The following is a 14,483-nucleotide window of genomic DNA, read 5'->3' as shown; positions in this document are numbered from 1 at the left end:
CCACACTCGCTTTGTTCCCTAGAGTTAAGAGTCTCTTATGGTTTGTCTCTTTCTCTCTCTCTGTTTTCCTCCGAGGGAATCATGCTTTTATCTGTGTATTGGTAGGGCAGATAAAAGATTAATTATAAAAACGGACTTAAGAAAACTCTGTTGCACGTTTCGGAAGGCGAGCGGCAGGAATCACTCAGGGATCTGACTTCCTGCACCGCCTGGAAGCGTTATCGTCGCCAGCACGTTATTTTCAGACACTTTATTTTGTATTTTTCTTAATAATCAACTGATCTCCGGCCCCTACTTGCTGCAACACTCTGTCCGTCCGGCAGGACCAGGCTTAATAAACGTTGGCCTTTTTGAACAAAAACGTGTGGCATACATTTTTATTAAATCATAGAAAACTCATTTGTATACAAACTGTTCCGCTTGGGGGAAACTGGAGGAATGAACTGAGTAAGGAACAGTGGAAACATACAGAGACCAAGTGTCGTCACATTTATTTGTAAAAAACGCTGAAACGATCCATAATGGGCTGTCGGCTTTCCTCACCATTGGGCCGGAGGAAGGATCTCTCTCACGGCCCCCCAGTTCTCGGAGAGGGTGTCTTTCATGACTTAAAGCCACTGTCAAGTTTATAAAAGACGGGTTGCCTTCAGCCTCAACGCGACGTCAGTTTCTCTCTCCCTGCCACAGGCTTTCCGGGTACAGCAGATGCCGAATTTCGAGGGACGGTCTTTTTACCGGACCCACGGAATCTCCCTTTCACAACAGCAGATGTGTGTAACGTGTGGAGTAGATTTCAGAATAAGTTAAATATTAAGACGTACAGTATAGCAGTCACATGCTACTTCTCCTCTACCGTGTACACTGGAGAGTTCCTCCTAACCTTACACATTTATAAAAGGATGAGGGCTGAGGGACCCAGCGATTCTCAAGATCAGAACCACATTCTCTAAACGCTTTGGCCGAGTATTTACAGACGGTCCTGCACGCCCTCCACGGGGGACTGAAGTGGCCAGGTTCACTGAATGGAATCGGGCAGCCTCGCTCTGCCCTCGAGCAGAGACCCAGAGGTCACGCTGTGACACGTCTGCACTCACCCCAATGACTCACGTAACAAACAAAAATTAAATATTACCAAAATTATTTTAAATTAAATTGAGGACCACTATGTTTAAGTGCATTAAATCTGCCCCCCCCCCCCCCCCCGCTCAGCTTCCTGAACGCTTGCTAGACAGCGAGCACAGACATCCTTGTCACCTCCTTGTTCCTGTGTGCTGGAAACCCACCTCCTTCCTCTGGGGACTCCCTGGAGGTCCATGAGACCCCTGAAGGGGAAAACACAAAAACAAAAGCAACCCTCCTCTCCCAACGGAGGCAGAGTCTCAAAAAGCCACTTCGCCACCCCTAAGTCTGGATTTCAGACTCAGTAAAAGCAGGAACTGAAAAAAAAAAACAAAAAAAAAAACAAAAAAAAACCAACCATGTCATCTTGGAGCCTGGCTCCTGACCGGTGGCGGCTACCTGCTTCCCCGGGACACTCAGCTGATATTTCACTTCGAGCTCCCCCAAGGTTCTGGGCCCCCTTGTCGGTTCACAGACCTGCCGCTCTCCCCGGGAACGTGTAAACAAATGTGGGGAAAAGCCGTGTTTCTGCCAGTGTTTGTTATGTCAGGGACAAGCCCCTGGGGCTGTGAAAAATAACAGGAAGGGCTGCCCCCCGCCCCCCAGCAGACTTCCTACAAGAAAGTCAGCTCTAAGGCCTTCTGCCCGGCTCGCCTCAAATGGTATTCAACGAAATGAGAGACCTTTCTCTGGACCACCTTGTTCCTGAATGAGGGCCAACAGCTCCCCTCGCCCTCTCGGCCACCATCCTGTTACTGGAGGTGACTCGGGGACGAGGCCAGGCTTTTATGCAGGTTGGGGTTCTGGCTGTGCCTGTTGCGGCTGCGGACAGAGGAGAACATGGTGTTGCAGCCCGGAACCTTGCATTTGTGGAGCTGACGGAGGTGCACAGTCTTGTAGTGAGCCCTGAAGGTCCCTTTATTACTGTACGTCTTTTGGCAGAGGTGACACGTGATGGGCAGCCCAGAAGGCAGGCTGGCGAGGCTCTGGTCGGCCTTCTCCATCAGGACGCAGATGGGGTACTCGTCGTCCCCGGGGACAAGGCTCGGCCCGTCACAGGTCCCATCGCTGTCCTCCATGAGCACAGTGCCTTCCTCGCTGGCCCCGTCGGAGTCCCAAGAGCAATGGCTGCTGCTCTCCGACTTCATGCTCGAGGTAGTGCTCAAATCCAAGACGGTGCCGTCGCTCGGCGGACCGGAGTTGTAGCTCTCCAGGCCGGCGCTGGGGACCTGGGCGATCGGGTAGACCAGGCTGCCCACCCGACTCGCTCCCTTGAAGATGACAGATGTCTGGGAAGCTTGCTGCGCGAAAGCCACGTCCTGGAAGGTCTCCTTCGCCACGTCCTTCAGAAGGTAAGCCGCGCGGAAATGGTCGTCAGGGCTCCCCAGTGCGTCCTGGGTCAACACTTTTTGGTGGAGGTTTAGGTTTGAACTGTGTCTACAAGAGTGAACAGACGGTTAGCAGTGGGTTGGGCTGTTGTTGTAAAAACAGTCATCATTCCGAGGGGAGACACTAGGTGGATACCAGAAAAATTTTGTGGCGCAGAAGGAGTGACCACAGTGGGGGATGGGATGAAATGTGTGTCCAGGGGACACTGGCCCCGGCTGTTCACTGCCTGGCGGAAGTTAGCGCCGACCAGGAAAGCCGGTTGCCCGGAAGCTGGGAATATGCAGTCCTTCTTACTTTCTACCATGTGACGGACACATAACTTCCCGCGCCTCATCTACAGAGAACTTCGAGCCTACTCCAATCAGGTCAGCTCCCCTGGGACACTGGAACCAGGGGATCTGGGAGGAAACTGGTCCCAAAAAGGAGTTAAGCAGAGGACTTCACTGCAATGAAACCAAGAAATGTCTTCTAGAGTGCCCCTGTAGTAGGATAGCTACTCCCACGGGACACGGGAGCTCCCGAAACGTGGCTGTGTCAGACACAGAAATGATGGTTTGGGATAGACTGAATGAAACAAAATACATTATTAGGAATTACTTCACCTGTGTCTTTTTATATTTTTTAAATGTGGTTATTAGAAAATTCTAAACTGTCTGTGTGCTAGCAGGGTCTGTAACACTCACACTACCTTGACCCCCAGAGTGCTATAGGAGAGAGAATCTGACTGGCTAGACATTGTGTGTGTGTGTGTGTGTGTGTGTGTGTGTATGTTAGTGAGAGAGAGAGAGAGAGAATTTAAGTTCACTTCATATTTGCAACGTTTCACAATAAACCAGACAGGAGTTTTGCAAATGCAGCACCGAACCCACCACCAATCTTCCACCCGATGATTACCCCCGAACGAGGTAATGAGTACCCACGATGACACACGCTTCTCGCTCACACAATATCATTTGGATGTAACTTGTCCATCAATGTCAGCCTTGCTCAGAGATCCCCTGCTGACCTCGGACTCCGACACAAATTGCCCCGTACTGCCGGGGGGCAAGCTTACAGGTGAGAGAAAACCGATTCCAAACAGAGAAACTGCCTCCCCTCCCCCACCCGTACAGAGGAGGATGCCTGCCAGGACCACCTCGGGGCGGGGGGAACACCCCCACCAAAATAACTAAGAATTGAGTTTGCTCTTTGAAACCTCGGAAGACACAGTGGGGGTGGGGGTGGGTGGAAATTTCATCCTAGTTCCTAAAACATATCGGATCTGCTATTCAACGTCTCTCTTCTATCCCTTACGCATTCTTTTTCGGGACATAATCAGAACCGTGCTCCCAGATCACCCACTCTGCAAACAACTCTTCTCGACGGCAGCTCTGCCCTGTGATTATGTCCGCGTTCTGGGTGGAAGGGGCAGGTATGTGTCGGCAGAAAACCAGACACCGGACTGACACGCAGGTCCTGGCACATAAGTGGTTGGCAAAAAAAAAAAAAGTCAGACACATTTACCGGAACCTCGCATGGGAAGGTCCCTGTGGCAAGAAAGCCAAGGTCTGGGCTCGATCGAGTCCCCCAGGAATGCCAGGAGCGAACCCGTGGGATCCCCTGACCTTCTCCCTAAGCCCTTGGAGGGTCAGGTGCATTTCCCAGGTGCCACGTCTCCTAAAACCAGTGACGACCACAACTGCAAAACCCTCTGGGCCGGGTGCCAGGCTTCCTGCTGCTTTGGGGACTGTTAATGCCATGAATTCCCATCCCCACCCCCCACTCTGCCTTGTTAGACCAGTGGTCCTCAAAGTGCGGTCTGGGCACCCCTCATGGTCCCCGAGCCTCTCTCAGGGGTGCCCTGAAGTCAAATCCCCTCTCATCACCGTGATCCTAAGACACGATCTTTTCCACTGTCATTCCTTCATGATACCGTGTGTGGTTTCCAGAGGCTACATGACATGCAGTATTGGAACAGGATGAACACAGAAGCCGCTGTGAGAAGCCAGCTATTCCCTGCTAAGCCAGACATTACAGAGATGGGCAAAAATGTAAAACAAAGCCACTCTTCTCACTGAGTTTTTGGGTTGGAAAACGGGGCTATTTTTCATTACATGTTATGTATGTCCCCCCCCCTTTTTTTAATGTTAACATATGTTAACATATAATAGGTTTATTATTTTAAAGGATGAAATAAGTATTAATTTTTTTCAGTTTTGGTTTCTAATGCAGTAAACATTGACACTTATAAACTCAAACACACAAAAGTTCTTGAGGGCCCTGAGGTTTCAAGAATTTGTAAAAGGGCTTCTGAGACCAAAACATCTAAGAGCTGCTGGTTTAGTCATGCCCCTTCCTCCAGGAAGCCCTCCCTAACTTCTCAAAAGAGTCTAATCAGGGGCGCCTGGGTGGCTCAGTGGGTTAAGCCTCTGCCTTCAGCTCAGGTCATGATCCCAGGGTCCTGGGATCGAGCCCCACATCGGGCTCTCTGCTCAGCTGGGAGCCTGCTTCCTCCTCTCTCTCTCTCTGCCTGCCTCTCTGCCTACTTGTGATCTCTGTCTGTCAAATAAATAAAAAATCTTTAAAAAAAAAAAAAAGAGTCTAGTCAGGGGCCCCGACTATGTGCCCACAGCACCTCTCTCTTTGGGTTGGAAAACGGGGCTATTTTTCATTACATGTTATGTATGTCCCCCCCCTTTTTTTAAATGTTAACATATGTTAACATATAATAGGTTTATTATTTTAAAGGATGAAATAAGTATTAATTTTTTTCAGTTTTGGTTTCTAATGCAGTAAACATTGACACTTATAAACTCAAACACACAAAAGTTCTTGAGGGCCCTGAGGTTTCAAGAATTTGTAAAAGGGCTTCTGAGACCAAAACATCTAAGAGCTGCTGGTTTAGTCATGCCCCTTCCTCCAGGAAGCCCTCCCTAACTTCTCAAAGAGTCTAATCAGGGGCGCCTGGGTGGCTCAGTTAAGCCTCTGCCTTCAGCTCAGGTCATGATCCCAGGGTCCTGGGATCGAGCCCCACATCGGGCTCTCTGCTCAGCTGGGAGCCTGCTTCCTCCTCTCTCTCTCTCTGCCTGCCTCTCTGCCTACTTGTGATCTCTGTCTGTCAAATAAATAAAAAATCTTTTAAAAAAAAAAAAAGAGTCTAGTCAGGGGCCCCGACTATGTGCCCACAGCACCTCTCTCTTTGGGTTGGAAAACGGGGCTATTTTTCATTACATGTTATGTATGTCCCCCCCCCCCTTTTTTTAAATGTTAACATATGTTAACATATAATAGGTTTATTATTTTAAAGGATGAAATAAGTATTAATTTTTTTCAGTTTTGGTTTCTAATGCAGTAAACATTGACACTTATAAACTCAAACACACAAAAGTTCTTGAGGGCCCTGAGGTTTCAAGAATTTGTAAAAGGGCTTCTGAGACCAAAACATCTAAGAGCTGCTGGTTTAGTCATGCCCCTTCCTCCAGGAAGCCCTCCCTAACTTCTCAAAAGAGTCTAATCAGGGGCGCCTGGGTGGCTCAGTGGGTTAAGCCTCTGCCTTCAGCTCAGGTCATGATCCCAGGGTCCTGGGATCGAGCCCCACATCGGGCTCTCTGCTCAGCTGGGAGCCTGCTTCCTCCTCTCTCTCTCTCTGCCTGCCTCTCTGCCTACTTGTGATCTCTGTCTGTCAAATAAATAAAAAATCTTTAAAAAAAAAAAAAAGAGTCTAGTCAGGGGCCCCGACTATGTGCCCACAGCACCTCTCTCTTATTGCAGTGGCGACTGCATTTAGCCATAATCACCTTTTTACTGCCATCTCCCCCACCGACCTTTGCAAGCAGGGACTGTGTCCACAGCACCTCGCAGAAAGTTTTAAAATATTTTTTGGCTAACTAAGCATTCAAGGCACAGTTCCAGTCCCTTCCTGAGGGGTCCCAGTGACTGCTGATGGCAGCGGCTTCAAGAGGGGAAGAAGACAGCCGTCCAGACTATACAGCTCTCAGCCTGACCCCAGGCGTGTCCACAAAGCTCTTTTCAAAATGGTTGCATTTGGGGGCGCCTGGGAGGCTCAGCTGGTTGACTGTCTGCCTTCAGCTCGGGTCATGATCTCAGTCCTGGGATGGAGCCCCACATTGGGCTCCCTGCTCAATGGGGAGCCTGCTTCTCCCTCTGCCCCTCCCCCTGCTTGTGCATACACTGTCAAGATAAATAAATAAAATCTTAAAAAATACAAAACAAAATAAAAGGGTGCCGTTTTAATCTGATTCTAAACATTCCAAGTTCTAGACCACCAGAATTAGCAGTCTACATTTATAATTCAAGATGCTTTCTTATGGTGGGAGAGCAGGCCTGTGTCTACAAATAGCTCAGAATGTAAGAAATATTAAATACACGAAAAAGAATAAAACGAAGGTGTACGTTAAATTCAGCAAGCCTTCTAATGCGATGCACACTGTAGGCCAGCAGAGGGTCATACTATCAAGGATGATCCGACCGGTGGGACTGTCTCTTCTTCAACGTAAAGCTCGCTCACGAACAAGCACATCTGCGTAACGCGTGTGCCTCCCTTCCCAGGCTGTGGTGATGGGACTCGAGTTCATGAAGAAAAGCACGAGAGAGACAGTGAGGCCAGCTCCATGTCCCAGACTGATGAGAGCGCTGCCCTGCCTGGGCACTCTGCACACAGCGTGATGCCACGTGGGGCCCAGGGACGCCCCCCACCCAAAGACATCTCAGCTTTAACCCACAGCACAAGCCTTGCAGGAACCTGCTAACACGCGCCTTTCGTCTCTGCCTTAATAATGACAAATTCTCTGACCACACAGTTCTCCTTCTGTTCGAACAGAGCTTGTTAACTGGACTTAGGAGAAAACCTCTCCTTTGATGGGCCTCATATCATAAGATGAAAAGTGGACAAGTTCTGTCATCTGTGGTGATGATTTAACCCTCCCCTCGCAGGAGACTAGCTCACGATTGCTCATCCCAAACCATCTGCTCTAGGTATGTTTCCGAATTCAGAGTTTCTCAGGCTCTAGAAAGGCAGAACAGTACATAAACCGTATAGTTTTTTCATGTCCCCATAATAAATATGTGAGTATTTCTGCACTGAACACATAATAAAGAAAATCCACACAAAGGGAGATTTAAGAAAAGACAGACTGCCCATAGCCTCATGTCTTTCAGGTCAGGGTTCGAGGTCAAATGAGTTTAGATCTGAATCCGAGCACGGGGTGTAGGGGTCAGTGTTTCTCAAACTGTGGTCCCTGGACCAGCAGGAGGAGGACCACCTGGGGACTCAAACACAAACCCTCAGGCCTCACCCTACCCCACCCCTGCAGAAGCGGAAAGCCCACGGGCAGGGCTCAGAAAGATGTTTTAACAACCCCTCCAGGTGGCTCGGGCGCCCTCGGAAGTTTCTGAACCACGGCCTTAGAAGAAAGGACCCGCGTCTTACCTGTCTCTGCTCCTGCGCGAGGGGAACATGGCTTCGCAGCCCTCCACGGTGCACATGTGCGTCCCTCTGGCGTGCATGTTCTTGTGGTGCATTTTCACGCCACACGCGTTTTTGAAGGCCTTCTTGCACACGTCACACTGGAAGCGAGCTTCTTCCTTCTGCCGCCCGGACACACGCGCACCCGTGGGCTCCGGCTCCTTGGCGTCTTCGAAACAAGGAAAAGCCACTCCTCGGCCAGACAGGGCGCCGAGGAGCCCGCCGGCCAGCAGGCGCTGCTGCAGTCTGATGTAGTCAGGGAAGGGGACGCAGGGCTCGGTCCCGGCTGCGAGGTGAGGTTCACGGCCACTGTCCTGCGGCTCCCTTGGCACGGCGGACAGGGCTGGCTTCTGTTCCGCCTCCCTCTCTGGCGGCCGTGCGGCCCACTCGGGGCTCCTGCGGATAGCCCCGCCGGACTCCAGCCCTGAGTCCCCATGGCAGACCCTCTCTCCTCCCGGGAGGGGCCCCCCCAAGCCCCCAGAGGGTGCGCACGGCTCCTCAGGTGCTCTCTCCGACGCCCGGAGGCTGCCGGCCTCGGGCTCCTCCTCGCTGGCCACCCGCAGGGGCGCGTCTTCATCGGAGCTGAGAGCCAGCCGCTTGTCGTTAGCCGCCCCCACGGCCTCCTTCTCTATTTTGATGGGCATGCTGGACTTGCGGGATTTCTTCTTGGGCAGGGCGTCCGGCAGGGCGTCCAGCGGGCCTTCGCGCGGCGCCAGCGGCTCCGGGATGGAAGAGGACAGGAGCGGGAGGGAGGGCAGCACGCCGGGGGTGTTGGCCAGCTCGGCCGGGGTGGCCGGGCTGCGGTAGAAGGGCAGGACCGGCTGGACCGTCTTCAGGTTGGGGAAGAGCACCCCGTCCGGGCCCAGGCTCGGGAAAGCCGGCTGGCCCCTGGGGTCCTCCCCGGAGGCCGCGTAGCAGGGCGGGGGCCTGCGGTCCGGGGACGTCGCGGGGAAGCCCACGCGCTCGTAGCTGTCCGAGGCGGCCAGGTGCAGGCTGGTCCTCAGGTCCCGGTCCCTGTTGTTCCTGTTCATGGGCATGTGCAGCCGGGGGTTGGGGTTGGCGCTGTGGCGGTTCCGGCTCCGCAGGGAGCTGAAGACCATGTTGCAGCCCTCGATGGTGCACTTGTGCTTGATCTTCAGGTGCACGGCGTTGTAGTGGATCTTGAGCGTGCCTTTGTCGTAGAAGGTCTTCTCGCAAGCTGTGCAGAACACGCGGCCCTTCTTCGCACCCAGGCTGTGCCTCTCCGGCTTCCCTTTGGCCTCGGGGGACAACTGGGTCCTTTCAAGCTTCGGGACAAGGTGGTAGGAACCCAAGTCGCTTAAATGGGCGCCGTCTTCCTTTTTGGGAACCGTGTCCGGGCAGTTGAGACACGGCTCTTTCTCGACCTGAAATGAGGCAGGAGCGGAGGTCAAGAAGCCGCCGCCACCGCCGCCGGGGAAGGGTCCATGCGTCTCCTGCTTGGGCTCCTGACTCTGGTCCTGACCCGGCTCCAGCACATACTGCTCGGGCAGCGACCCTATCAGCGTGGGGGGCACAGGGTTGAAGAACTGGAAGGGCAGCATGAATGTCATGTTGTTTACGATGTTCTCAAAGGGGTGCAGGCTGCTGGGGGTCCCCCTGTCCGCGGGGGCGGGGAGGCCGGTGCTCCTGTGGCTGCAGCTCTCGATGAACGCCCTGATGTCCACGTTCGCCGCGGCCGGCGGCATGACGATGGACTGCTCCTCCTTCTCCTGGATGGCCATGAGCTCCACAATGGCCTTGGTCTCCCCAAATCGAAGGAACTGCTGCAGGGCGGCCAGCTCTTCCTCGCCGGTCATGATGTTCCAGCGATCCAGCACCTTTCCTGACGCGTCCTAGACCAGAGGCACAGACTGCAGTTAATTTACTCCCCCACACCCTCTCCTCTGTGCATATCAGAAGGGGACACCCTGTCAGGTCAGCACCCCTGCTCACGCTGCTCTCCCAGGCCGGAGCCCCGCATGGAACACTGACCGCACAGATGTAAGCAGGGCTCTGAAAGAGAGAAGTAAGACGGCAGGACTCTGGCCTAAGGGACACGGGGTGATTATTTTCCATCTTATTTCAAACTGATCAGTTGTTCCCGCATTAGATGTCACCCTTTTCCCCACTGGAATGAAAATATGTATCGTTCGAACGGTAGTCCCTTCTTCATCTCAGGAGGAGAGAGGGGGCAGTCAGACCTAGACAGAGCTCAAGTATTTATTTGCTGCAAGTTTAATCATCTTCCCCCAGCAACTAACCTCAGAAAACAAATGAACCCGTATTGATCTACTGCTCACGTTCACAAAGCAGAACTGTAATTACCCTGGCGTGCTGGAGATCTTTCAAAACTCTAGCAAGGCCTAACTTTTCCCAAAACTACAATAAATATTTTATCACAGAACATGTATTTGATGGCCTACTGAGATTTTGCACAATGCATGGAAGAGTTCTGAAGATGACGAGGGATGTAACATCATAAATTTTTGATGTGCTAGAGGTTCAAGGTAATTGATTCCATATTTTTAATCCTAACACTAGAAAGCAAGATTATTAGGATCATTAAATATTGATCTATGTCATAATGTAGGATCATAATGCTGCTTTACATAAAAGGGTGCTTCTAGCCTGCTGGGGGTCCTGCACCGGAGGTGAGCAAACACCCCTCCACAGGCCTACCACGGGCTTCGGAGTTAGAAAGAAACAGGTTCCAACCCTGGGTCTGCCACTCACAACCTGAGTGACGTTAGCCAAGATTTAGAAGCACTCGGAGCCTCTGGCTTTTCAACGTAGAATATGGGGATGATTTCCTGGCCCTGGGAGATTTATTGGAAGAGGGTCCAGTAATCCCAGCGGATAGAAGCCCAAGTGCTTGTGTTGATGACATGGCCTGCCTGGGGTAAGACTCAAGCATACGTTAGTCCTGGTAGTATCTTCATCCCCCATTTCATTGAAATTTTGACATTTTCTTATAGTGTCAAGGGGAAAAAAAAAAAAGCTGTCACTGCTTCCTACATCAGAGAAATGATATCATTTGTCCCAGGAAATATGTTCTTTGCCCGTCGATATGAAACACGAGGGCCTACCCCCATGACGTGGCCTAGAAGGACGTAAGAGTACTCCGCAGAGTAAGAGACGGAGAAGTGGTGAGAGGCACAGGGCAGGGGAGCAGAGAACACGTGCAGAGGCCAGCAGGGAATCGAGGGGAGTAAGAACAATCAGGAGCCGGAACACAGACGTATCACAGGGTGACGGAACCCGGGAAGGAAGGCCAGCTTCTGCAACGTGCTTCTGGAACATTCGCTCCTCTCTCACTCCCACACCCTCAGTAAGACCTGGCACAGACAGCATCTTGGGTCAATAGGTGGCCAGTGGATAGTGATCGGGGCCAAGGCTTTGCTGTGGCAGAGCTGGCTTAGTGAGACCCAAATCACAGAGTGTGTCCGTGCTCCCATGTCTGGAAGTTCCCCCGGTATCTGAGAGAAAGCACTGGATTCTTCCCAGAATGTGAAGTGGGGGCTTAAGCCATTACACAAGGAAAGGATGCCCTTTTCTCCAAAGGACTGGAAGAGACATCCCAGCGGAGCCTCGGCCATGCTCCCCTACCTGCAGCACGTATCCCCGGATATAATCCTGGAGGGTCCAGTCCAAGGCGTGCAGGATCTGGAGCACCTCGTCTTGTTTCAGCACGCTGAAGAGCCGGTCCAGTAGGATTTTCAGGCGCACAGGGATGGCCTGGGTCCCGTAGAGCATGAGGCTGCTGATATCGAACACCACATTGGACTGGACAATCTCCACCTGGCTTGTAGGGTACACAGGGGGGACCCTCAGCTTGCTCAGAGCTGAAAAAGCAAATTGGAGAAACACCCTTCGTGAAGATTCTCCTTCTCGGAGAGATGCTGTGCGGGGGCGGGCTAGCAGCAGAGCTCGGCTCTACGTTCTGACGGAAAACACGACCGTGCGCTTAGGTCACAGTCCTTACAGCTACCAGGCTCTACGTCATCCACAGAGACTTAGATCTGCGAGAAAGTGGACTGGCCTGAGACTCTTCTTTTTCTTCCTTCCCTATCCCTAAGAAGTGAAAAACAGCCCCGTGGAGGGCAGGTGCCAGGAAAGGGCGGCGGGCACATGATCAAAGGCTGAAAAATCAGGAAGGACGGGGTCTGCTGGTGAAGAGCCCGGCTGGGGGAATCTGACAGATCCGGGTCTGGCCCCTCGTCTGCCGTGTCCCAGCGGTCAGGCAGGGCCAGTTAAGCCGCCAGAATGTACGCTGTCCATGCGACAGTCCGTCGCGCACGGCTCTGCGGTTTTGTAACATGTTTAATTTTATGGAATGATTTTTGCCTTATTAAATTATTTTAATTCTTAAGTTAAACAAAATCAGAATGAATTTCTGATTTTGTTTCTTCAGAGCCCTGCCGGTCACGTCTCAAGTACTCGGCAGCCCACCCGGGACTCAGCGTGGGATCGCGGGGTTCGGCCAATGAAAATACGGGATGCCCGGTTACTTGCGGGCAGGAGTTTCATGGAGACAGGGAATGAGTGGGATACGTTTACACTCAGAGTATTCACTGGGACATACTTAGGCTAAAAAATCATTTATTGCTTCCTTGAAATTCAAACTTAATGGAGCGTTCTCCATTTTACTGGCCACCCTGATGGCGGCCGCGTTAGACAACACAGGACATTTCTGTCGCTGCAGAAGGCCTGCCTGAAGCACACCTGTTTCTCGTCTGCAGAATGGGGCTAAGACCCCACCCACCATGCAGGGTCATTAAATGGCTTCAAAAAGGGGACGTGTGCCAAGCTCTCAGTCCGTGAGCCAGTGAGTGTGGGGACCTTCTCAGACACACAGTCCATTCCCGAATCCCTCGAAGTCGTTCAGAGGGGACATGAGGGGCCGAGGGAGGAGGAAGACAAACAAAGTTACCGTGGGCCACCCATCCGTGTCTGCACTGCTCACACCGGCGGTGGTGGATCTTCCCGGGTGTGAACCCCTGGCAGCTACAGTTCAGGGTGCAGCCGATAGCCTGCAAGAGAGAACGGGGCCCGCAGCCCGTGAGTGCTGCGCAGACGCGAGTCTGCTCCTGCGACACAGGACACCAACCTCCCTTCGGTGACGCTCCCGGGGCACTGCACGCCCACTCTGTGCCAGATGCAGGCGGGGACCCCGCACTCGGTACCCAAGAGCAGCTGGCCCCCGGGGCCCACGGAGGGCGCACACATCCCACAGCTGCTCTGCAGGAGAGTGGGGGCTAGGGAACACCACCACACTCTGTAAGGAAAGTTTTGGATGGAAATATCTTGCTTGTTATTTTTAAAAAATATTATTTATTTATTTATTTATTTTAGAGTGGGAACACAAGCAGGGAGAGGGGCAGAGGGAGAGGAAGAAGCAGGCTCCCTGCTCAGCCTGAGCTCCATCCCAGGACCCTGGGATCATGACCTGAGCCGAAGGCAGACGCTTAAATGACTGAGCCATCCATGTGCCCCTTTATTTATTCATTAGAGAGAGAGAGAGCACGTGCAAGAGCAGAAGCTGGTGGGGGCGGGGCAGGAGAAGCAGAGGGAGAAGCAGACTCCCTGCTGAGCAGGGATCCTGACTTGGGGCTCAATTCCAGGACCCTGAGATCATGACCTGAGCCAGAGGCAGATGCTCAACTGACTGAGCCCCCCATGTGCCCCCTGACTGGTCAGTAAGAGCACAGGAAGGGTGAACAGCCACCAATCTCTTAAGTCGAACAAAGTAGTGGCCCCTGAAAGTTACACGGAGACTGTCCCAGAACAAGTGAGAGAGAACGATCTGAATGGACAATTATCCAAATGTAGGCATGATTACCCCCCCCACCCCCACATGTGGTAAAGTGAAAAGTCCAAACAGATGGACAACATGCTGTGGCCAGACACACTGAGGACAGCTCCCCGGTTCTAGCCCTTGGGCTATGTGGCAGCTGAGGCCTGGCCAGGCTGGCGGCCCCACGCGCACAGCCAGCCGCATGTTCAAGTTCACACGACTGAAACACAATACACACAAGTACGTGTTTGCTAAGTTCTGGTGTTGAGAACAAAGCGTCCCATATATTTTTTAGGATGAATTCCTCCAAAGGGGATAGAGGTCTGAAGAACTTCTCCTAGAAGTTGCGTCAGTGAGGCTCCCAGGAAGGGCCGCTGGGTGGAACCGGCATGAATTAGGAGAGCCCTGAAACTGGGGTGTCCGTGTGTGTCTGGGGAGGGGGGACCTCCCTCTGTCAGGTAAAGGACTCTGTGGGCTCCTGTAGGGACAGGTAAGGGGATGTTCTGTCCCAGGACTTGGGAAACTCACTTTAAGGAGTATTTAACTGTCTTCACTTAAAAACCAGTGTGAGTGTAAAATGCTGCAGCCACTTTGGAAAACAGTCTGACAATTCCTCCAGCAGTTAAACATGATCTTACTGTATGACCCAGAAATCCCACCCGTAGGTAGGTGCCCAAGAGAAATGAAAATATAGACCCATGTAGAAGCTAGTACCAA

General features: G+C 52.3%; 1 protein-coding gene across 10 annotated transcripts in view; it reads right to left on the bottom strand.

Moving 5' to 3' along the window:
- Positions 1 to 347: 347 nt before the first annotated feature.
- BNC1 (basonuclin zinc finger protein 1) overlaps positions 348 to 14,483 on the bottom strand; it is a 29,068-nt gene continuing 14,932 nt past the window's right edge. For all 10 annotated transcript variants that reach the window (XM_059179866.1, XM_059179858.1, XM_059179861.1 and 7 more), the window contains 4 exons: positions 12,903 to 13,002; positions 11,579 to 11,814; positions 7,937 to 9,825; positions 348 to 2,556 (listed from right to left, as the gene is read on the bottom strand). In XM_059179866.1, the coding sequence (XP_059035849.1) occupies positions 1,872 to 2,556; positions 7,937 to 9,825; positions 11,579 to 11,725 (2,721 nt within the window). In that variant the 5' untranslated portion in view covers positions 11,726 to 11,814; positions 12,903 to 13,002 and the 3' untranslated portion in view covers positions 348 to 1,871. The remainder of the gene's footprint in view (positions 2,557 to 7,936; positions 9,826 to 11,578; positions 11,815 to 12,902; positions 13,003 to 14,483) is intronic.

The sequence above is a fragment of the Mustela lutreola genome, chromosome 7 (genome assembly GCF_030435805.1).
Source record: "Mustela lutreola isolate mMusLut2 chromosome 7, mMusLut2.pri, whole genome shotgun sequence".
Lineage (NCBI taxonomy): Eukaryota > Metazoa > Chordata > Mammalia > Carnivora > Mustelidae > Mustela > Mustela lutreola.
The sequence above is the reverse complement of the archived record's forward strand: the minus strand, read 5'-3'. Positions and strand labels throughout refer to the sequence as shown.